This window comes from Protopterus annectens, chromosome 4.part0 (assembly GCF_019279795.1).
Source record: "Protopterus annectens isolate FY-2018-M chromosome 4.part0, PAN1.0, whole genome shotgun sequence".
Classification (NCBI taxonomy): domain Eukaryota; kingdom Metazoa; phylum Chordata; order Ceratodontiformes; family Protopteridae; genus Protopterus; species Protopterus annectens.
In genome coordinates this window covers 784143828-784169671 of record NC_056733.1, presented here as the reverse complement: position 1 = coordinate 784169671, position 25844 = coordinate 784143828, and the positions used below count along the sequence as shown (strand labels likewise).

Below are 25844 nucleotides of genomic sequence, written 5' to 3'. Positions count from 1 at the left end.
CCACAGGGAATAAGACCACATTCAACCAGGGCTGCATCTACCTCTACAGCCTTTCTCAGAGGTGTCCCTACCGGGGACATCCTAGAAGCTGCTACCTGGAGTTCTGTACATACTTTCACCAAGCATTACCATTTGCCAATTTTCTCTAAATCCAGAGCTGGTTTTACCACTGCAGTCTTGCAGGGCCTTATAGCTGGTCCTAATAGGTTCATAGGTTCATAGATAAGTACTAGGCTATTTGCCCAAGGGCATTTATAAGCCTAACCAGAATGTGTTGGCTTTCGCCACCCCCTTAGATTAGTTCCCTGTGCCTCTGTCCAGCAGAGCCATTAGTTCCCTGCGCCACTGTCCAGCAGAGCCACTGCAGTGATCCCCGGAGTAAATTTTCTGTTTCCCATCCACCCGTCAATGTTTCTCTTGAAGAGTGTTAGTGAGGGGCTCTGCCTGATGTATATTGGAATCCTGTTCCAAAGCATGGGGAGTCTCTGGAACAAGAATCTATTCCTCCAGCATGTCCTATTTATCGTTGTGGTGAGGTTTATATCTCTAGAGCGTGTGGCTCTCCGAGATTTGTTTTTTTTAGGTGGAGCATGTCCATCAATTCTGGGTTGGACATGGCCTTATATGTCAGGCAGAGATCACCTCTGAGTAAGTGGTATGCAACCAAGTACAGCTGGAGTTTCTTGAGTCGGGCTGCATAGGGCATCTGTTTGAGGCCAGTAATTCTCTTGGTGAGGTACGTTTGTGGTCTTTCCAGCTGTTGCAGGTGTCTTGTAAGGTACATCCCAAATGGGACGTTGTATTCTATGATGGGTCTAATGAGCGATGAGTAGAGAGGCACAATAACCTCTTTTTTCTAGATGCAAACCCTTTTGTGATTAGGTGGGCCACATAGAAGGATTTTCTAACCACATTGGCAGTATGATTATCAAAGGAGAGATTACTATCTACTTGGGTCCCCAGATCCCTTATTACATTTTCTGTATTTAGGGGACTACCCACCTATCCTATCTAATTTCCTTCTTCCATCCTTAACTTTGGGAATCTACCCAAATGTGATGACTGCAACAGTGAAACATGAAGAATGTAGTACAGATGTGTAAACTTACCATAAATGTAGATGTTTGAGTGTATTCACTGTTGCAGTCCTGGTTACCCTCCCTCCAGCCCCCTGACTTCTATTGTCTATACCTCTATTCTTGTTTACTATGCTTAAAGCTTTCTGGTGTATTTGCTTTTTGTTTGAGGTGTAACCTTGTATATAATTGCTTCCCATTATGGGGGCACCTGACATCTTGGGCAAGAAAAAACTGATAAAATGGCGTCAGCTGCATGTTTTATACCCCTGACTACCTGACATCATGGAAGATGAGACAGCAACCGACGCAGGACCCAAGACTTTGATAATCAGGCCGACTGAGGGCTACTGCAAGCAGATAACCCCAAATGAAATGACTGCAACAGTGAATACTCTCGAACATCTACATTTATGGTAAGTGTACACAACTGTATGTTCTTCTTTTGGCTAATTTTGAATTGGACAGATGCCAGCATTTTGAAATGTATTTGACCAGAAACTGCTCTACATCAGCAAGAGGGGTGTAGTTCCTAATACTGTGAAGTGCAACTTTATGATTTATTGGAGAGGGTGTTTCCACCATGTCTGTGTTTCAGGAGGAGGGTTTTACTTCCTGTGAATGAAATGGTTTCATTTGAAAACATTTTTCAGTCCAAGAACATTTTGGAATATTGATATTCAACCAGGGTAAGTAGAGGGACAGTGGAAATGGCATATTGAAGTTGGTTTGCTCTGCCAAAACATTGTCTTAGTTTTGGTATTTTTTATCTAAAGAAAATAATTTTGATGTTCTTCATGCTGAAGTGTTATTTATTTTATCCCTTTCTCTCCCAGGTATGGATGAGCTGATGGAAGTATCATTTTCACCTTTGGCAGCAACAGGCAAGCCCCTATCCCGCTGTGGCAAGTGTCATCGTTTCATGAAATATATCCAGGTAATGTTGCTGTGTTTTTCTTCTAAACTGATAGTTTATGCCGATTATGACTTTATTGCACTCTTTGTTTCATCCATCTCTTTCATTCCCTTATATTTTTTTGTTATTTTACATTATCCACTTTTTGTTTTGACTACCAAGCTGAATTTTGAAGTTTTAAGTCTGTCTGCCATTTTTAAACCTTTTTGCTCTATAGTGTTTTCTATGTATGACCCAAACAATTGTATTGGGATTTTTACATGTTTTGATAAGCTTCATTCTGAGTGTTCAGGTTCACCCATGATATCCAGCTCTTTACATATGTTACAGTTCAATGTTGGTGTTCTGAGATTTCGCAGCTGACATCAGTGCTGTATAAAAAGGTTTTCACAGTCTTTACTGCAGAAGCGTAGCTAGGTTGGGGCATAGGGGGCACCCAACCTAGGTGAAAGGTGTTAGGAGGTGCAATTTGCAGTTGCAGATGTGACTTTATCACAGTTCTGGTATTCAGAAATTAATTCCAATACTGTAAGCATTGTCAGAGCTGAAGCACTTAATTGTTGGGTGATACTACAAAGTTGAATGCTCTATGTTACACTTAAGTAGATGACATTTTTTTCTTTAATTTTTGCTGTGGGATAGCATACCTCTAAATCACATAGTGCAAGAAATCTGGACAAAGCCAACAATACGTGGGGGACAAAGACCAAAAGTCAGGGACAGATTTCACTTGTTGCTGTTTCAAACGTAGAAAGTTGTTAGAATAACAGGTTTTGCATTAGCTTGCATTTTCTGAAGGATATGAAGTGTAAAACTCAAATGTCTGTCATTACATTGAGGAGTTCATTGAGTAACAGACTTTATTTTCACCTCTGCATACCTCTCAACATCATAGCAGGACAAATCTGGATAAAGCCAACAGCAGTAGGAGCCAAAGGTGCAAAGTCACAGTGAGGTGTTCATTATTGCCCTTATAAGTCAATCCACAATGAATCACCAGAAAATTTGAAATTTTATGAGGAAAAATCTGGACACTATGGACATTTCTTTTTTTTTTTGCTCCACAGCTCAGAGTAAAAGGGCTTACAGAACACAGATCGTCACTGAGAGCTTAAATAAGCAAGCTATAGCTGTGCTTTACTGTCTCCGTGCAGTGTACCGTGAATCCCAGGTCTGAACAATAGGTCTGTTACATTGATTTTCCTGTGCAATGGCCAGGCATCATGGTATCTTTAAGAAGACACACAGTTGCTATATGTGCCCCCTTCTTTCTGTGAAGGGTAATTGCAACTCTAGCTTCTGCTAGGTTAGTAACTTCATCCTAGGCTATCTTAAGTTGTTTGGGAGATAACCAAGGTTGAGTCTTGTTTCCCACATGTCTATGTGGAAGACAGTGGTGAGAACTGGGCTTGCAGCTCATAGTGCATGGCTACAGTGTGAGTCTTTGGAAGCTGTTTCTCATGTGTCTGGCATATGACCTAAGCCTGTAGGCATAGAGGTACATAAGTGTATGTGGAAGTGTAAGATCCCTTGACTATTTTGCTGCCAGTCCAAACACAGGATCTTTGCTCCCACTGGTCTGATGTTCTTCGTGTTTCACTGTTGCAGTCATCACACTTGGGTTATCTGCCCATAGCTCTCAACCTTCCATCTCCAAAATAAGGAACACTAGCCCTCATAATGTGGAACAAATGGGCAAAATGTGGAACACATACTAATGGCTTACTAACAACTTCAACTAGGAAGGTCATAGGATGGTTAAAATATGCTGGTTTTACTTATAAAGTAGATCTTTTAATGAATTAAAATGATTAATTTCTATTTACCATGGATTTCACTTAAAAAATTCCTAACACTGAATGTGTGACAGACTCTTTGAATGTGGAACTTTGAAGAACTTCGAGGAACATGAACTTTTTAAGACCCCAAATGAGGTACGTTCCTCGTAATGAGGTACACTTGAGAGGTATGTATCTGCCTGCAGGTAGCCCTCAGTCAGCCCGAATACCAGAGTCTTGGGATTTCTGCTTCAGATGCTGTTGCTGCATCCATGACGTCAGGTCGTCAGGGGTGTAAAACATGCAGCCGATGCCATTACATCAGTTTTTCTTACCCCAGATATCAGGAGCCCCCTAAATTGGGCTGTTTCTCAAGTTGTAAGTGCTATGCTCAGATCTTCAGCATACCACAAATGCCAGTGGTCCATCCTTGACTCTTATGCATGTCAGGAGGTCAGTGGTAGACCAACAGGTGTCATTCTGTGGCATAGCCTTCTTTCAAGGGATTCTCATCCTTCTTTTCTCCTTCTTTTACAGTAGTGTTTGGTGTGGAGACAGCAGATACTTAATTCTCCCTCCAGTATGTTGTTGGCCACATTTCAGTTGACCAGTACAGGAGTTACACCCCTTGCTGCTTTGGACTATTTCATATTCAAAAATTGCCTTGGTATAGGAGCTGCCCTTTTTATTGGCAGGCATAAGGCCCCTTCCACTTTAGTTTCTTATTGGATGCTACCTTTGAGTCAGCCACACGTGCAGCAGCTTACTTGGCATCAGTGCTGTATTGTTCGTCACAGATATCAGCTTCCCATGTTCAGCTTCTTGACTCAGGGCTGATTTTGCCACTGTCTCCTTTCCAAACAGTACCTCTCTGCATTACAACACTCCCACAATTCCATGGCTTCTTCCATGGATCTAATGTGATGATGGCTTCTTCCATGGCTGTAATGTGATGGTGTGTCAAAGAACATGCCCCAACCCCCAGGATGGACATGCGCATTCTCCCTGCCTGTGCCATCAATTGCTTGAGTCACTTATCTAACTTGGGTCATCTCAGCTATGGCCAGGGCTTTTTATCCCTGTACACCACCACCAACACAGGAGGAGTCCATTTCAGAAGGATGTATTTACACCTTTCACTCTGTGTTTAGGGATGCTGAACTGTTTGACTCTCTTGGTTATTTTGACTCACCAATATATACAAACCTGTTAAACATTATGTTGCTGTCTATGATGCTCATCGCATATGACTTATGTATAACTTTTAGTGAACTATTCTGTCATTTAATATATGTTAGAAAAGCCTACATTGCAGTCAAAAATGGTCGAACAAACCAACCTGCTTATTTGAATAATAAATGAACAAGTAAATAAGATGAATATTAATCATAGATCCACGCCTGTTAAGTCAATGTAATTCCTTGAAGAGCTACTTGTTAGAGTGTATTAAGGTTGAAAGTAATTCTGCTACAAATATGCAAAATAAATAAGGTATAAAATAAAGCTTGCTTAAATGTAAAAATAGAATTTATCACAATGTAATTAGCATCCATAAGGAATCTGCTTAATGGTCATGTTTCCTTACAGACTCAGAAAAAATGTAAAAAAAGCAATTCTGTATGCATTTCACACTGTCAGCAAGGAAGTTGACCTGCTTAAAAACAATGTGTACGTGTTTTTGTCATATGTTTCCTTAAAGACATGTTTTCTTACACTGTCAAGCAAGGAAGTTTAAATGGACATGGTTTTCTTAAAGACAATATCAGCATTGTTTCTGTACAGGATGAAAAGCAATTCTATTACATGCTTTCCTGCAAACATCAGCAAACAAATGTTTCCATACAAAGTCCAAAATAGAATACCAAGAAGAAAAACAGGATGTAAAAATAGTATAAAAAGACTGTAGCAGATTAAATTGTTCGAGGTATTTAAAATGCATGCGCTGGAAGCACTCCCAAGTATGGAGAACGTCTGCATCTGTGCAGTAACTGAAACCTGGTTTAAGGCTCCAGAAAGCACTCCAGCATTACTGGGCTATAACTCATACCACACATTTCAGCCACAGAACACAGACTGAAACACAAAAGGAGGGAGTGTATCCATATTTATCAAGGATACCCACACTTCCAGGTTAGTGGCGCAGCATGATACCTCTGAGGTCATCCATGTGCAGCTAACATCGGGCAAATCTGCAATGCAAATTGTGGCCTGCTACAGATCACCCTCCATGACCCAGGACCACCACTCTGCCTTTCTGGAGACACTGGAAAACATGAAGGTTCTACCAAACACCCCGATATTGGGCAATTTCAATTACCCTACCATTAACTGGGAAAACTACTTGAGTACAAACTCTCAGGCTCAGCGGTTCCTGGAATTTATCAACTCAAATGCCCTGGATCAGCTGGTAAACTCCCCTGCCAGAAGCCACAACATATTGGACCTGGCCATCACCAACTTGTGCGACAGGTGTTCTGTACCGGAGGTCAACCCGTCACTGGTTAGATCAGACCATAAACTAATCACGCTGAATGTCCACACCCCACCACCACCCCCGACCAAGGAAACCACAGTGAAAAACTTTTCTAAAGCAAACTTCACCTTACTTAAGGCAGAGGTGGTAAGTTTCACAGCCCCCACGCTAAAGGATAACACTGCCCAAGATGCAGAATCCTTTACAGTTGCACTCTATGAGCGCCTACAAGGATGCATGGATTGTGCCATCCCTAGCAAAACCAAGACTCACTCCCCTAAGAGAAGGAAACCAGTCTGGTGGACCCCTGCCATAAACAGGTTATACAACAAAAGGAGGAAACTAGTTCAGAAAAAAAGCAAATCCCAAGAAGGAAAGACATCCCTGATCAGTATCAGTAAGAAACTAAGGTCCCTCATAAAATCATCCAAGGCTAACTTCAAAAGAAAAATAGCCAAGGATTCGAAAGATAACCACAAAGCCTTCTTTAGCTATGTCAGGAATCTAAGTGGCAACTCGCAGATATGCTCTGAGCTAGTGCAAAATAGCACAAAATATACTGAACCTACTGATATTGCCAACATCCTGGCAGATAGATTCAGTGCAAATTTCACCTCCCTCTCACCTTCAAAAGGGCCCACAGCAATACTGAAAAAGTGTAGTGTCCCGGAAATCACAGAAGCACAGGTGAAAACAGACCTTTCAAAAGCCAAAAACACAGCATCAGTGGGGCCAGATGGTGTCCCAGGCTGCGTCTTGCATGAACTACAGAACGAACTAACCCCCCCCCCACCTAAACACGCTGTTCAACCTCAGCCTCTCCACAGGCTACGTGCCCATAGAATGGTGCACAGCAATGGTTATTCCGCTCCACAAAGGAGGGGCCACAACTGACCCTGGTAACTATCGCCCCATAAGCCTGACTAGCGTGGTCTGCAAGGCTATGGAGCCCATCATCATAGAACTCACTAACAAAGACATTGGGAACCTCCAAACACTTGACCCGACCGGGTTCGGCTTTGTTAAGGGCAGATCATGCCTACTAAACCTGGTTGACGTCTTCGAGACAGTCACCAAGGCCATAGATAAGGGAAAGGTGGTTCACACAGCCTACCTTGATCTCGCCAAGGTGTTCGACACCATTCCTCACTCGGGTATTATAGAAAAACTCACCAGCCTGAACATAAACCCCTACGTCATAAGATGGGTTGCCAACTGGCTTACAGACAGAACTCACATGGTAAGAATAGCGGGCTCCAGGTCCGACTCTAAACCAGTCACAAGTGGTGTCCCTCAAGGCTCAGCTCTGGGACCCCTACTGTTTGGCATATATTTCTCAGAAGTACAGGCAAACACAGGAGGACTATGGCTAACCAAGTTCGCTGATGACTGCAAACTGGGAGCCATAATTGACTCTCCGGCTGACAAGGACATCCTTCAAAAAGGCCTTACTGAGACAGGCACCTGGTGTCAAAGTCATGGCCTCAAGCTAAATGCCAAAAAATTCATAGTCATCCCATTTGGGAAAAACAAAACACCCTGAATTACCACATAGGCGGCAACCCCCTTAATACAGAAGAGGTAATAAGAGATCTGGGGACCCAGGTAGACAGTAATCTCTCCTTTGACCAAGGAAATCCTTCTATGTGGCCCATCTAATAACTAAGGGGTTCGCATCTAGAAATAAAGAGGTTATAGTGCCCCTCTACTCGTCACTCATCAGACTCATCATAGAGTACAATGCCGCATTTGGGATGTACCTCACAAGACACTGCCAACAGCTGGAAAGACCACAAAAGTACCTCACCAAGAGGATTACTGGCCTTAAACACATGTCCTATGCAGCTCAACTGAAAAAATTCCGGCTGTGCTCAGTGGCATATCGCTTACTCAGAGGTGATCTCTGCCTGACTTGCAAAGTCATGGCCAACTCAGAATTGATGGACATGCTCCACCTAAAGAAATCCAAGTCACTGCGAACCACGCACTCAAGTGAGCTAAACCTCGCCACAACAATAAATAGAACATGCTGGAGGGATAGATTGCTGTCAAAGATACTCCCCATGCCTTGGAACAAAATTCCTAACTACATTAGGCAGAGCCCCTCACTAACACTCTTCAAGAGAAGCCTTGACAAGTGGATGGGTAACAGAAAATACAGCCCTGGGATCACTTCATTGGCTCTGCTTGACAGAGGCTCAGTTAATTAATCAATGGTGCGGCGAAAGCCGACACAGTATGGCTAGGCTTATAAATGCCCTCGGGCAGATAGCCTAGTACCTACCTATGAACCTATGAGAATTATCGTCAATGCTGATCGATAAAGTGGTACAGTGTAACTAAAACAATAGTGCATGTAGTTTCTTATAGTAATAAGTTATTTTTAAGTTACTGCTCTTAAAGTAACTTGTTGTACTGCAAAGTATATTCTTTCATCAATGTACATTCTGCAAGTTTCTGTGTGCAACAGACTGTGAATGCAACTATAACTAGACTTTGATTTCAGCAGAACCTAGCAACAAGACTTAGTGTCTTAATAATACACAATCAAAGGGTTATACAATGAATAAAGATGAAACTCAAGAAATATATGCATCAGTACGGAAGTCGGTATAAGTGATTGAACAGCATGATTGTAAAGACAGCCTATGTCTTACCTCCCAACACTCAGACTTGCGAGTGATGCACTTATATATCCAAATTGGAAGCCACGCACTCTCCAGCCAAGACTGGAATAGCTAGTCAAGAGGAGAAGGTCAACACTTGCACCACACCACATGGAACACATTGTCCTCCAGAACACACACCAGCACTGCCTTCACATAAAAACACAAATCACACACCCACTTTTGCGGAGGCTGTCAATAAAAATCTACCCAAACAGCAGAGACCTCCAAGGCAGAAATGCACTTGACCACCTCAACACAACACTAATCACGCGACACATAACTCTCCTAAACAGTGTGCCACTCAACCAAAGCCCCAAAGGCAAAACAGCATGCCCAACACACTAGTCATAGGTGACTCGATAGTGAGGCACACTGAAGTCCCACTCACTAGGTTGAATAAGGGGAAAGTAACAGTCAGCTGCCTGTCAGGTGCCAGGATCCACCACATAACACACGCACTCAGGTCCCTCAACAACAAATATGACTCTGTCATTGTACATGTGGGTGTGAATGACCTGAGATGTACTCCCCTGGACTACATGAAGAGAGACATGGAGGAGCTCTCAGATTATGTAGACCAGGCATGTATGACCCTAGCCCTGAGCAGCATCCTACCATCACCCAGAATGTTACCACAGTACAAGCAGAAAATGATTGATTTCAACAATAGGCTAAGTTTATGGTGTCATTCTAAGGGGATACATTATCTGTCTGCCTGGGATGAGATGATTGACAGACCTCAATGCTTTGCCAGAGATGGCCTACATCTTTCATCCCTTGGCTTCCAGAAACTCGCCAAGGCTTTTGCCACCCCTATAGTGCCTTTTTTTAGGCAGTGTTCCAAAGACCAAATTACCACTGTAACAGCTACAAACAAATGCAGTCTGAGGGGCATGCTGCTCAGAAGTCAAAATCTCAGAATGCACTCGCTTGAAGCACTCCTTAAAGTTGAGAACATCGACATTTGTGCTGTAACAGAGACCTGGTTCAAGGCAGCAGAAAGCAGCCCTACACTACCAGGCTACAACTCATTCCACACCTTTTGTCCCTAGAACTTGGACCAAAGCTCCAAAGGCGGTGGTGTTTCCATATTCATAAAGGATGCGCATACCTCCAGACTGATAGCCCAACATAAAGCATCTGAGATACTTCAGGTGCAGCTTACATTGGGTAAGACAGCGATTCAGGTCGAGGCCTGCTGTAGGTCCCCAACCATGTCCCAAGACTCACACTCCATGTTCCTAAGCACCCTGGAGAATATTAGGGTCCAACCTAATACCCTCATACTGGGCGACTTCAACTACCCCTCCATTAACTGGGAAAGCTACTCGTGTACCAATACACTTGCCCAACGTTTCCTGGAATTCATTAATTCCAATGCCCTGGACCAGCTCGTTCTTACCCCCACTAGAGGTAGCAATATCCTTGACCTGGTCATTACCAACATGGACGACTGCTGCTCTACACCAATAGTCAACTCCTCCCTGGTTAGATCCAACCACAAACTAATCACCTTGGATATCCAGCCCCCCCCACCCCCCCGCAAAGGAAACCACCATGAAAAACTTGTTCAAAGCTAACTTTGGGCTCCTAAAAACAGAGGTGACTAACTTCACGGCACCTATGCAAATGGAAAATAGTTGCATTACCGCCGAATTATACACCAATGCACTGTATGAATATGTGCACAAATGCATGGATCTCGCCATACCCAGTAGAACCAAGATGCTCTCCTCCAAAAAAAGGAAGCCAATCTGGTGGTCCCCTGCCATAAACAAACTCTACAACAGAAGGAGGAAATGAATGCAAAATAAGGTGAAGTCCCAAGACTGGAAAAACTCCCTTAGCCTCAACAAAAAGTTGAGATCCCTCATCAAATCCTCCAAAGCTAGCTATGAAAACAGAATTGTAGCAGATAGTAAAGACAATCTTCTATAGTTTTGTAAGGAATCTCCACGGCAATATCCAGATTTGCTCTGAGCTACTGCACAATGGTACCTCTTGTACCGAGCCAACAGATATTGCCAATATACTGGCCGACAGATTCAGTGACCCCCCCGGAAAACCAATCACAATACCAGTAGATTGCCAGGCACCCAGTATTACTGCTGCACAGGTTAAAACAGCACTGTCCAAGGCCAGGAATACAGCATCTATGGGACCTGACAATATCCCTGGCTGTGCTCTACATGAACTACAGAGTGAACTGGCACCTCACCTGTGTGCCCTGTTCAAACACAGCCTCACCTCAGGCTTTGTCCCTACCAAATGGCGCACTGCTACAGTCATCCCTCTCCACAATGGAGGAGCAAATATAGACCCTGGAAACTATTGCCCCATTAGCCTGATGAGTCTGATATGCAAAGCTATGGAACGCATCATCATGGACCTAATAAACAAGGATATAGGGAATCTCCAAACTCTGGATCCCACACAATTTGATTTTGTGAAGGGTAGATCATGCCTGCTCAACTTGGTAGACTTGTTTGAGTCAGTCACCAGAGCTGTGGATGAAGGCAAGGTGGTTCATACAGCCTACCTTGATCTGGCCAAGGCCTTTGATACCATTCCCCACTCAGGAGTCATAGAAAAACTCACTAAGCTAGGCATCAACCCTTATATCACTAGGTGGGTTGCAAACTGGCTCACAGATAGAACCAACAGTGTGAAAGTAGCGGACTCCAAGTCAGACTACTGACCAGTCACGAGTGGAGTCCCACAGGGTTCGGTCCTGGGTCCTCTCCTGTTTGGTATTTACTTCTCTGAAGTCCAGGCCAACACAAAGGGTCTCTGGCTTACAAAGTTTGCAGACAATTGCATGTCAGGAGCTATTATTAACTCTCCAAGCGATGTTGACATCCTACAGAAAGGCCTCACTGAGACCAACAACTGGTGTCAGAACCATGGCCTTAAGCCTAATGCCAAAAAATGTGTGGTCATCCCCTTTGGGAAAAACACGGTTCCCATGAATTACCACATCGATGGTAGTCCACTGAACACAGAAGGTGTTGTAAGAGATCTGGGAACACAGGTTGACAGCAACCTCTCTTTTGACCACCACATTGTCACTGTGGTCAGAAAATCCTTCTGTGTGGCACATCTCATTACTTAAGGGTTTTGCATCCAGGAAGAAAGAGGTCATTGTCCCCCTCTACTCTTCCATCATTAGGCCAGTCATCGAGTACAATTCCCAATTTGGCATGCACCTCACTGGACACCTGCAACAACTGGAGAGGCCGCAAAAGTACCTCACAAAGATGATCCTAGGCCTTAAACACTTATTCTATGTGGGCAGACTCAAAAAAACTCCAACTATTGTCTCATATCGCCTACTTAGAGGCGATCTCTGCTTGACTTACAAAGCCATGTCTGACCCAGCTCTTTTAGAAATGCTACTTCTAAAGAAATCCCAATCCCTCTGTACCACACACTCCAGAGACCTTAACCTCATTACCACAATCAACAGAGCATGCTGGAGGTGTAAATCTGGTTCCCTTAGCAAGATACCGCATGAGGATACTACAATGGCTGCTAGTGTCTCAATGGTCAGTGTTCCACCAATCCATATCAGACTTGATTTTGATCACCAATCTTTGCAGAAAAGATTTAGTTTGGTAGATGCATTCCGAAGACATTCTTCTAGGCCATCCCTTTGTTCCATTACAACCCCAAGTCATACCATGGATGCCTCTGAGATTTGGGGGGGGCATTATCTGGGCAAGACTGTCCAAGGCACTTTGTCCCCCATAGACGAATATCATAGAATTGCATATCAGTGTACTGGAGCTAAGAGCAGTGCTTTTAGTGTTGCAAGCCTTTCCGATTGCTCTTCCTTCAGTAACAATTGTAATTCAAATGGACAATATGTCAGTGGTTTGGTACATCATCAAACAGGGAGGAACCAAATCCTATTCCATTTGTCGAGAAGCTCTCAGAGTGTGCAGTGGGTGATCTCTTCCAACTGCTTTCTGATAACGCACATTCCAGAGAATTCCCGTGTGATAGCAGACAAACTAAGCCTTTAAATTCTTCTGCTTCACGAGTGGTCTCTCAGTCCAAAAGTGATGGAAAGGATTTTCTGTCAGTGGGGCCAGTCTTACTGCAACTTATTTGCCTCTTCCCTAAACAACAAATGCAGCAACTACATTGCCCTGATCGAAAGAGTCACCAAGAGATGCTCTTCTCCACATTTGGCCCTCCAGACTGCTGTATGCCTTTCCCCCAGTTCCTCTAATCCAGAAATTCCTGCAGAAAGCGATCAGGTTGAAGAGCAAAGTAATCATCATTGCACCTTATATGCCTCAACAGATATGGTTCCCCTTTCGTTGGCCTTATCTGATTCAACAGCCCTGGATTCTGGACTCTGCTCCAGATCTTCTGCCTCATCCAGAGGGATTAATCCATCTGAACATTGTAAATCTCAGTCTGACATCTTGGTTTCTCCAGTTCCGTTAATGGTCAGGAATTCCTCTCTCTCCTCTTCGGTTTGTCATATACTCTTAGTCTGTCATAAGCCAACTTCCCATAAAATCTATGCTAGTAATTGGAGGAGGTTTACCTTTTGGGCTTGTAATAATATTGACCCTTTTTCAGTGCCCATCAATAAAGTCCTAGAACTTTTAGCTTCACTTTTCAAAGCAGGTGCTTTTCAGTCTACTGTAAAAATTCAATTATCTGGTATTTCTAATTTCCATAATGGTTTTACAGAATCCCCTTTGGCTACTCATAAGATTTAAAAGGCCTTCTTAAAAGAAATACTCTTGCTAAAACCCCCTTAAAAAGATCCTGTTTTACCTTGGGATATCAGCTTAGTGTTACAAGCCATTGTTTAACCTCCTTTTGAACCATCAGCTGAGTGTGATCTGAAATTCTTGTTCTGGAAAACCATATTTTTAGTGACAGTTACTTCAGAAATACAGGCCTTATCATGTAGACCTCCTTACCTGATTTTCCATAAAGATAGAGTTTAACTGAGAACCAATCCTTCTTTTATGCCTAAGGTGGTGTCAGAGACCAATATCAGACAATTAATTTACCAGTATTATTTCCCAATTTTACTAACAAAGGTGAATACTGCTTACATTTATTAGACATTCAAAGACAATTATGTTTTTATTTATACAGAACTAAGAATTTAAGAAAATCTGACCAATTATGTCATTCTCATCTACAAGACTTGGCCAACCAGTGAGCAAAGTGATGACACTAGCCAGATGGCTCAAAGAATGTATTTCTTTTATCTGTAATAAAAGGAAAATTAAATTGCCTAGGCCTTTAAAGACACAATCTGATGTCTGTCTTTGTTTATTCTTGACATATGGGAATCGGTTCCAATCTTTGGAACCAGCTCAGCCATTATACAGTGCACGTCAGAAAAAACTTCTCGAACCAAGTCCCTACCCATAATGCCCCTGTGTATATTACCTCAGATCTCTTATGCTGCTCTGTCAGCAAGATGCGTCAACCTTTCTCTCAGCTAAGTGATAGTCTAATTTCCTTTTTTACTGAGATGGCTTTAAAAATTGCTTCTCCATAACTCTTCCTTTTATCTCACTATCTTTATATACATATTTCTATATAGTTGTATACTCCTCTACTCTTTTTTTTTTTTTCCTTCTAACCCATTTTGGGTTTCCTTTCATACCATCGTTGGTACTTGCCCCTTTTTACCTCAGGTAATCTTATCTACCATTGTTGGTAGATCTTGTCCCCTTCTCTACTTTTGCTCCTTTGTGTGTGTCTGTGCACGCGACTGTACTTTTTAGGCGTGTGTTTTTGGTTTTCCCCCTTAACTAACTTAGACTTGTCTGATAAACAGGCCTTTACCGAGAAACTGTCTAAAGGCACATCAGGTTTCAGATGTTGCCAAGACTATGATAGAAAGATGCACAATTTCAACGGGCATCTTTCATGTGTCTACTGCTTAGGTGCATCTCATCTAGATTTGCATGGTGACTTGTGTAAGGGGTTTAGCCAGAGAACCTTAGCAGAGCGCAAGAATAAGCTCTTGCTAAAATGTTTCCTTAAATCCCCTTTTAGCAAAGCCTTGTCCAAGGCGGACACTAAAGAAGATCTTCCAAAAAAGAAAAGCTATTTGGTACTGACTTCGCCCTCAATTCCAGAGACTCCAAAACATAAATCTTTGGTTCCGCACCCTTCGGAACCAACGGTTAAGGTTCCGAAACTTCAACCTAGTGTTTCCTTGGCACCGTCAACTTCAATGGTTCCGTCAACACCCTTGGTGCCAGCCTATGTAGGTTCTGGCTCGGCACCAGCTTCACCTACTGCTCAACAGACTTTTACATTGGCACCGATACCGCCACAGCCCACCCTCTCAGCACTGAAGCCTATATTGGGAATGCCCAGGACAAGATATTTCCCATCCATAGACCCCTACATGGGACAACTACCAAGTCCATTTATTGAAATATCAGAGTCTCCTTCGGCCCTTTCAATACAGTCCTCCAGGAGTCTTTCAGATTTGGATGTCGTAAGGTTAGTGGATCAACTGTTGCTGGCCAGAAGTATTCCTACCCCTTCTCAGATGCCTGTCCCATCTGGATTGGGAACCTTTTCTCCCAGGACTCCTGCTTATCCTCCTCCGACATCGACTACAGTTTTGGAGCCCAGCACTTTGGTACCCCCGGTGCCAGCTGCTTCAGTGCTGTTAGGTGTGTCCACCTCGACATCAGAGGTTGCTCTGTCATCGTCTCTTCCTGCTGTGGAACCAACAGGGTCTCGGGGCCAAGACCTCTCTTGTCGGTTCATGGTTGCTGTGTCACTCCTAGTTTGGGTATGGTGCTGATCTTGGTTCCAGAAACTTTAACTGTTTCGGGTCCTTCCCTAGCTCCAAACTTGGAGGGCAGTCCCTCGGAGCAGAATGTGACCTCGGTTCTGAGGTAGTCCTTCTTGGTTCCGGGCTCCCACTCCTCTTCTGGAGGTGCTGTCTTTCAGGTTATGGAGAGGGACTTAGCCACCATGGGCTCCCACCTGGCCCCACCTGCATTGGAGTGCCATATTTCCATTTCCTCTGGTCCAGAGTTGACACCAATTTCTATGACAGGACAGCGAGCACCGTAGCTTCAAGTTGCCTAGTTACAGGGCCCTCCTCTTCAGAGTCCTCCCCAGAGATTCCCACTGAGGAGGCACCCCAAAAGAGGACATGCAAGAGGAAGCATCTGGATTCCCCTGAAGAATCTGTCATGGAGGACACAGATTTCGATGAAGGGGAGGGGTCCCACGGTCACCCCCTAAAAATGTTTCCTTCAGAGACATCCTAGAAATTCTGAAAGAGAGGGGTGATTGGAAGTCCCACGACCCATTCTTGGAGGAAGCCATGTACTTCCAAGCCTTTGGTGCCTGACCATCTACCTATTGGGTGACCCCACCCACTGACGACCTTGTCAAGGCTAATCACGCACCAGGCTCCTGACTCCATAGAGCCTTTTCCCCGGAGACTTGACAAAATATTATATCCACCAGAACACCATCAATATTGGGTGAAGGGTTTGCCAGTAGATGCCATGGTGGTGGCAGCTGCCACCAAAAAGGACCTAGCCAACAAGACTCCTTCTGTTCACCCTTATAACAGGGAGTCTAGGATGATGGACAAGTTTGGAAAGCAGGTCTATGCTTTATTGACCTTCACACTTAGGTCTTTGAACTATATGGCACATTTTACTAGACTCCAGAGACCTGATTAAGGAATTATCAAAAACTGTAGCTGGGGCTGTGTCCATTGAGGTAGAAGATAAGGTCACCTCACAGTAAGCCACCCTGAAGTCTATATCAAACTCGTCCATGCGACTCATTGCCCATGCAGTCGAAGGGACGACCAGAGCAGTGGGTTCCGGTGTTGGCATTAGGCGACATGCCTGGATGTGCTTGTGTGACTTTGTGGAGCCCTTCGAGTCTTCCTTCGTCAGTGCTCTGATGTTCTTCATATTTCACTGTTGCAGTCGTCACCTTTGGGTTATCCCTGCCAGGGTAGCCCTCAGCCAGCCCGAATACCAGAGACTTAGAATTTCTGCAGCAGTTGCTGTCGCTTGAGGACTGACATCAGGTCGTCAGTAGTATAAAGTAAGGCAGCTGACGCCATTACATTAGTCTTTCTTGCCGTGGAGCCCAAAGCAGAAGCAGTTCGTACAAGTGCCAGTCGGCCACTACCTGAGTTTTCGTCTACCAAGTTGAAGTCTTCTAAAGCTAAGTAACCCCATTGGGGATCCTTTTTTCTTGCACTAACCGATGTCAGAAAAAGTTAATAGTTGTCTCGCTGGTGGAAAACAAATACCACATTGAGACTTCCACTTTTACTGCGTTACTTGTTTAGGCCCAGAGCACGACGTCCATCGTTGTCGCTTCTGTGCTTTGTTCAATGCCAGAACTATCCATCGTCGGGCCCTTATTGTAACCAGATATTTTTGCTTACAGTCCTCTGATTCTAGTATGGCTTCGGTAAGTCATCCGACAGCAGATGATCTTAAGGAAAAAGAAAAAGAAAAAAAAATGAAAAGATAAAAGAAAGAGACAGACCACACAAGTCCAAACCTACCGACGACACGTTAAGCTAGTCGTCAGTTCTCCAGTACACAGTGAGGCGCTTTTGCAGCCCCTGATGCCTGCTTCTGTTGATTCACAGGCTGCTACCGAGACCCTTTCAGAGTCTGGTATGCTGCAAAACTCTTCTTGACTAAGAATCATGCGGTCGTCTCAAGCTTGGATGGGTCCGGAGTTGCTGAGCAGGCACCGGCTTCCGAGGAAGTCCTTCGCATTACCGAATCTCGGCACAAACCAACATCTTTTTTCGCGATTACCATTCTTTCTAAACCTATCAAGTTTCTTAGGCCTAGGGTACGAACCATACCCAGGAAACCGTCGACCCATTCTCAGGTGCCTGCTACCTTGCCTCAGTCTCAAATGCTTAAAATGGCGGAAGGCCTTATCATGCTGATCAGGGGAAGCCAAGCTATCCCCTCCAAAAGGAAAAGAGATCTGTCCCCTGTAGTTTTGTCTGAACAAGAATCAGATGAATTTGATGCATCTGAATATGAAGACATGCAACCCCCTTTCCGCTTACGAGGATTGTGATGCAGAGGATTACATTCCTTCAGCCTCTCCCCCAGAGGAGTTTTCCTTTGGGAAAACCCTGCATACCCTAAGAGGGCATTTCCAATGGGAGAGTCAGGACTACTCTCAGTCTAAAAAGAGACTCAGGGAATTCCTACATCTTCCACAACACAGACCCTTGGCCATCCCCCTAGTCCTGGATGTTGTGGAGGATGTTTTCCTCAAATTCAGCTCAACTCCTGACATCCTTCCTCCTGTTCCCAGAAAACCAGACAGGTACTACAGAGCTCCTGACTCACACAGATATCTTTTTAAAAATCCTACAGCTGACCCTGAGGTCATTTCTCAAGAGCCAAAAGGGGTTAAAGCAACTTCTGCTAAGAATCCCAGCCCCTAAGACAGGAATTCCCAAGCATTGGACAGATGGGGTAAGAAAGTATACACCTCAGCTACTCTTACTATCAGGGCACTAAATTGTCAATTCCATATGCTGAAATTTCAGCAACATACCTTGGAACTCCTTAAATGAAAAATGTCTTCCTTTCTTGCCTGGGCAGAATCTAAAGATTTACAAGAGTTAATGCATTCTGCAAGTCAAGTAACTAAACACACCTTGCACTGTGGTTTTGACGCCCTAGAAGCTTCTTGCAGGGCAGCAGTCATTGGATCTGTCATTAAAAGGCATGCATGGCTTAAGGAGCAACCCCTGCCAGATCATGTCAAATCTAAATTGTTGGATGCCCCCTTGCACAAAGATAATTTATTTGGCACTAAGGCAGAAGAGGTCTTAAAAAACATGGAAGAAAAAGCAAAATCTATGCAAACAGTTAAGGATTTTTTGCAGGTCCAGCCCCCTAGGTTCAGCAGGCATTGTCCCTCCAAAATTCAATACACATCCAAAAGACCCAACTCCACAAGAAACATAAGCTCCACGAGAAAAGGAACACCACTCAAAAGACAAGATGATTTATTTTATTAACACACTTCTGGTACCTCTGCCTTTTGCCTTCTAATGTCATTCCATTAGTAGGTGAAAGGCCGAGGTACCTGAAGTGTGTTAATAAAGGAAATCATCTTGTATTTTGAGTGGTGTTCCTTTCCTCGTGGAGCTTATATTGTCCCTCCAAACACTGTCGTTTCCTGCTCCCAGTAAACCTGCCCAGCCTAGGCTCCATAGAAGCAGACCCCCCCCCCCCCCCCAGACAGCAGCCCCAGGGAATGCAGAGATCTAAGCAGAGGATACCTCCACTTCAAAACCAGGAAGTTCTAAACCACCCTGTTATGGTAAGAACTCACAATGACTCACCTCCTCCACCCCCTCCCTCTGCCCACCTTCACTTACCCCTAGAAAGAAAACTCTCCTTTCACTCAAGCACCTGGGCCACCATTACCAAGGACCACTGGGTTCTGAATATTGTGTCTCAGGAATACAAATTTTCCTGTCACACCTTTCCAACCCCAAAACGGTTCCCAGATTTACCACCAAATCAGTGGGCAGAGGCTCAAAAGCAAATACTTTCTCTTTTCTGTATGAGGGCAGTAGAGAACATCCCTGCAGAACAAATAGACCAAGGTTTCTACTCCAGGCTTTTTCTGGTGCCCAGAAAAGAGGGCACCTGGCGTCTCATCCTCGATCTATCCATTCTAAACACCTTCCTGGTTATCCCAAAATTCAAAATGCTCACCAAGGACACTTGACTAGCCACCATAGATCTAAAAGAGGCCTACCTCCACATTCCTATCAGGGAATTATGCAGGAAATACCTCCGCTTCAGGGCAGGATCTCAACACTTTCAGTTCTCTGCGCTTCTCTTTGGCTTATCTACTGTTCCCAGAGTTTTCACAAAATGTTTGGCTCCGGCCATTGCCTTTTTCAGACAAAGGAATATTCAGATTTATCCATACTTAGATGACTGCCTTATTCAGGCAGACAGCCAGGAGAAGCTGCTCAAGCACCTGGCCTTTGTAACGATCCTACTAACCTCCCTAGGGTATACAATGAACAAAAAGAAATCCAAACTGTGCCCACCAAAAAGATAATCTTCCTGGGAGCAAGTCTGGACCCAGCTTCCCAGATGGCATACCTTACTCCAGAGAAACACATTTTCCTGACAGCCTACTTCTGTCAACTAGCCACCAGGCCCCAGCTAACTGCAAGGAAGATCCTGCAAGCTTTGGAGTTCATGGCATCTTGCATACTACTCATACCATATGTCAGACTGCATATGAGGAAACTTCAATGTTACTTAAAGAGCCTTTGGTGCCAACACTCTCAAGACCTGGAAACTCTTCTACCTATAATTCCTTGCCTCAGAAAAGATTTTCTTTGGTGGGCAACAGCATGCTCCCACAACAAGGGACAACAGCATGCTCCACAACAAAGGAATGCCTTTCTCCCCACCCACCCCCCCACTGCCCAGACCCTCAACACAGATGTATCAAGACTACGCTTGGGGTGGACAGCAGATGCATACAGGGCCAATGGAGGCCACAGCAAATCCCTCTGCACATAAGTCAAAAAGAGATGATGGTGGCGCAGCAGCACACCTTGATAGCTTTGAAGCCCCTTCTCTATCCAGGGGCTCTCCTGATCAAAACAGACAACACCACTTTGATGTGGTACATCAACAAGCAGGGAGGAACTAACTCCTACCCTCTATGGAGGCTGCCCATGACCCTTTGGCACACAGCCTCTGCCATGCAGCTACACGTGTTAGCACAATTTCTACCAGGCTGTCTCAACTCTCTGGCAGACCAATTAAGCAGAAATCTTCTGGACCCATGAGTGGCAACTCGACAGGAGTACCTTCACCCTAATAACTCAGAAAATGGGGAATCCTGAAGGTCGACCTCTTTGCCTCCCACACCAACTATCAGCTCAGCAAATTCTGCACCAGGGAGCATCGCTGCATGGCTTGGAAAGTGGATGCTCCTGTCCTTCCCCTGGGTCAATCTATCGGTCTATGCCTTTCCTCCTCTACCTCTCATCCACAGGGTACTGCTCAAAATAAGAGAGGAAAAACAAAGGACTGTTCTTATAGCTCCAGACTGGCCCCGGCAGCATTGGTACCCCTTGCTGCGCAGCCTGTCCTTGCTGCCCCCATGGCATCTTCCTCAGATTCCAAACCTCCTGACCCAGAGAGAAGGGGAATTCATGCATCCCCAATTGCAGACACTCATTTTGGCAGCTTGGCTTATTCCCTAACCCCAAACCATTCTGCCAACCTCAGTAAACAGGTTCTGGATGTTATCCGTGAGGCCAGACGTCCTAGCACCAGAAAGTCTTATGCTGATAAATGGAAAAGCTTCTGCACGTGAATCCAGGCTAAGGGAGCCCATATGGCACAGCCCTCCCTCCCTCTCATCCGGGATTACTTAGCTGACCTACTACACAGTGGCCTCTCTTTCTCCTCTATAAAAATTCATGCCTCTGCTATTTCTGCTCATTTTCCCACTGAGCAGCCCCTTTTCTCACACCCTTTGATCAAACAGAGTTCCTAAGAGGGGCTGGCAACTTGAGGCCACCCAGAAGGGCACCAACATCAGCTTGGGACTTTAACTTTGTATTGGAAAATCTCACCCTGCCCCCTTTTGAACCAGCTTCTTCTGCAGAGCTAAAATTTGTCTCTTGGAAGACAGCATTCCTTCTGGCCATCACTTCAGCCAGAAGAGTCTCTGAGCTGCAAGCACTCATGGCTGTAGAACCCTTCATCGTCTTCCATGCAGACAGCGTATCCCTCAGAACTAACCCATCCTTCATGCCCAAGGTGGTGTCCAGTGTGTCACTCAACCAAGCCATTCATTTGCCCACCTTTTTTCCTAATCCCCAGAACAAGGAGGAAATGATTCTTCACTCTCTAGATGTGCACAGACAGCTCAGATTCTGTCTAGACGGGACTAAATCCTTCAGAAAAGTCTGATCATTTGCTGGTTAGCTGTGCTATAGGAGCAGAAGGCAAAGCCATCTCCAAACAAACCATTTCCAAATGGATAGCACACTGCATCAATTTCCAAGCATTACCACCTGCCCCTCTTCTCCAAATCCAGGGCAGGGATTGCCTCTGTAGTCTTGCAGGGCATCCTAGCCAGCCCCTAGTTTCATTGACTGCCTCCACCCTTTTCCGCAGCTTTGGGAATCAACCCAAATGTGATGACTGCAACAATGAAACACGAAGAACATAGTACAGTTGTGTACACTTACCATAAATGTAGATGTTTGAGTGTATTCACTGTTGCAGTCATGGTTTCCCTCCCTTCATCCCCCTTTCTTCTCTTTCTCCTTTAATTACCTTTCCTTTCCTTACAAGGGACATATTGGTATTTATTTTCCACTGGTGGGGTTTCTTCCACCAGAACCTGGACTCCTACTTGGGGGCTCCTGACAGGTTAGGGCAAGAAAAACTGATGTAATAGCATCGGCTGCCTTACTTTATGCTACTGATGACCTGATCTCAGTCCTCAAGCGACAGCAACCGATGCAGAAATACCAAGTCTCTGGTATTCGGGCCGGCCGAGGCTACCCTGGCAATATAACCCAAATGTGATGACTGCAACAGTGAATACACTTGGACATCTACATTTATGGTAAGTGTACACAACTGTACTTATAATATATTTTCCCTGTTTGGCCCTAAAGTAAAGGACACACTAGCCAGGTGTGAAAAAGATGGTAAGACTCTGTCTGCCATGGGCATTTGTTTCTCCACCCCTCAATGATCCTTCTCCTGGAATCAGAGTAGTGGGAAAATGTGGTTCAAGAAGTCCCATGGACCTTTCCATGACACGTGGCTTCTGCACCCCTCGAGGCAGAGGAGGGAGCTCAGATGGAAGACACTGACGCCGAGACAGAGGTGGCCTGCAAAACCAGGTTTCCAAGGATTCCTTCTCTGGACATCCCTACCAGCACTCCTGAAAGGAGCCCTGATTGCTTACCTTTGGAAGCAGTCAGGGGAAGACTTTCTCTGCACCTGTCAGCCTGGCAACTAATAACATCCAATTCTTGGGTGCAGAAAATCATTGCCAGAGGCTGCAGTATTGCCTTCAGCATAACCCCACGGTCTTGAAGGAAAATCACAGATGCTCCACCCCATCACAGCGATCAAACCACCAAAGAAATACAAAGGCTGCTGCAAAAAAGAGTCATCCAAGAAGTCCCTCGAGACCAGTTAGGATCCGGGTTTTACTCAAAATTCTTTTTCTTCTTTCTTTTTAGTGCCAAACAAGATGGTGGGACTGGAGGCCAATACTAGACCTCAGCCTTCTAATCAAGTTCAAGACAAACTTCCAGGTGGTCATGTTTCTCCCCTTTCTAGAGAAAGACAATTGGATGTGCTGTACAGACCTTCAAGATGCGTATTATCACGTAAAAGTAGACAAGTACTCAAGAAGGTTTCTCCACTTTTGGCTGGAAGCCAGTCATTACCAGTTCAGAGAGCTGCCATTTGGTCTCGTCGCAGCCCCCAGGGTGTTCACCAAATGTATGGCAGTCATCATGGCTCACGTGAGATTACACCGATTCCCGGTGTTTCCTTATCTAGACAACTGGCTCCTCACCACCCCCATAAGGCATCTACTAATCCAAAACTTAGAGTTTGTCATACATCTCTTCAAGTCCCTAGGCATCACAGTAAATTACAAAAAGTCTCAGCTGTCCCCCACTCAAGACTTGGAGTATATCAAAGCACGACTTGATACAGTTTCCTGTATAGCCTCTCTACTCCTTCACAGACTACAAAAGATGAGATGCAAAGTCCAGTCCATTTTACCGTAATGTAAAGTGCCCACTCTCCTTGTTCTTTAAACCCTGGGTTCCATGGTAGCAGCTATCACCTTAGTTCCTATGGCATGGTTTCACATGAAAATACTTCAATGGTTTCTAGCCTCGCAATGGTCCACCCTTACTCACCCATTAAGTCATCCAATCTTGATAACGGAATCTTGCAAGAAAGATTTATCTTGGTGGATGGAGTCAGAAGAGATCCTTATGGAATGGCCTTTTGTTCCCCCTCAACCCAAGGCCATAGTGACCATATGCCTCCCAGAATGAGGGGGGGGGACATTATCTGGGAAAGACAGTCCAAGGCACTTGGTCTCCTCAAAAGGCTTACTTACACATCAATGTCTTTGAGATGAGAGCAGTGCTGCTAGTGTTGCAAGCCTTTCAGAATGCTCTTCCCCTGGGAACGGTTGCATTTCAATCAGACAACATGTCAGTAATCTGGTACATCAACAAACAAGGTGGAGAACCAAGTCCTACCCCCTCTGTTGGGAAACTCTCAGAGTTTGGCATTGGGCGATGTCTTCCAGCCACTTTCTTGTGGCAATGCACATCCCCAGGAGTTCCAGAGTGATAGCAGACAAGTTGAGTAGGAGTGGTACCTAAATCCCAAAGTGGCAAAACAAATATTTCACCGATGGGGCGAACCTTGCTGTGACTTGTTTGCCTCCCCAGTAAACAAGTGCAGCGCGTACTTTGCCCTACTTCCTCCACAGGGAGAGTCACTGAGAGAGATGCTGTCCTATTAGATTGGCCCCTGGGTCTCCTATGTGCATTTACTCCATTCCCCTCATTCCCCTTTTTCTGAAGAAAGCTCAGATGCTGTGATCCTGAGTAATCCTCATTGCCCCGTTCTGGCCCAGGCAAGTTTGGTTTCCCTTCCTGTGGCCTCACTTAGTTCATCCACCTTGGATTCTGGACCTAGTTCCGGATCTTTTGTCAGACCTCCAAGGGCTGTCACAACCAGACTGTCAATCTCTCAAGCTCACAGCTTGGATGTTCTTCGTCTTCCCTTGCTGCAGTCCTGACAATTGGGTATAGTCCATACCAGAGGGTACTAATGCGCATGACCCTCAGTCTTTTTGCCGCATGGTTCGATGCAGAAGCAGTTTGTGCAGGTTGGCGTTCTGAAATTGTTTCAGACCGAATACAGAGTTAACATTTTGGTTTTTCTTGCCTCAGTATTTAAACGGATGTCAGAAAAAGTGAATAACTGTATTTCTTGTGGGAAGCAGATAGGATTTTCATACATTGTGTATACCTTGTTTATGTGCTAGATTTAACAAGCGCACTATTAAGAGGAGGCTTGATTGTGCTAGGTTAGTGTTTGGGAAATTATAATATGCCGCCGGATGCTCCGCCTGCTTCATCCAAGAAGCGCAAAGATAAAACAGTGAAGCCTAGGGGAGAGGAACCGGCAGCCCCGGATGTCGGTCCTTTGGAAGGCTCAGGGGAGCCGGAGGTTTTGCCAGGAGTTTCACTGGAGCCTCAGGCAGATACTTTACTATTACAGGATGTGCCCTCTCAGGTGGCAGGCCAGGCTGAGGGGGCTTCTCAGGTAACTGTTCTTCCCTCTCTTCCCAAGGTAGTTAGGGCCTCTCCTTCTGTTGCCAAAGCTTTAGAGGTAGGCCAAGTTCAGTTTCTGTGGGGCTTCTCCTAGCATTTCGGGCTCTGTGCCTAAGAAACATATGCTCAAAATGGCAGAAGATTTGATTACTCTGATTAGAGGTTCTATGCCCCCACCTGATAAGAGGCCTAGGGTGGAACAGGAGTTTGATAGTTTTGAACAGTGTTCACAGGCTTCGGAGTCTTCTGGGGAAGACTTGCAAGAGTTTCCTACTTATTCTGATTCTGATGTGGATGATCTCACTCCTCCTGAGGATTTTTCATTTTCAGAGACTCTTCACTCCATGAGGGAGCACTTTAAATGGGAAGGCCAAGATTACTCTGACTCTAGAAAAAGGCTTAGGGAATTCTTGTTTTGCCTCAGCATAGGCCCTTAGCTATTCCTCCTGTGTTGAATGTGGTGGAGGATGTTTTGCAGAGGCTTCTCTGAACCCTGACTCCTTGCCTCCTGCTCCTGTTAAGCC

The 25844-nt window shown here is 44.8% G+C and overlaps 1 protein-coding gene across 4 annotated transcripts in view; it reads left to right on the top strand.

Moving 5' to 3' along the window:
• TOP3B (DNA topoisomerase III beta) overlaps positions 1-25844 on the top strand; it is a 1356925-nt gene that overhangs the window by 1124149 nt on the left and 206932 nt on the right. For all 4 annotated transcript variants that reach the window (XM_044068737.1, XM_044068738.1, XM_044068739.1 and 1 more), the window contains one exon: positions 1913-2013. In XM_044068737.1, the coding sequence (XP_043924672.1) occupies positions 1913-2013 (101 nt within the window). The remainder of the gene's footprint in view (positions 1-1912; positions 2014-25844) is intronic.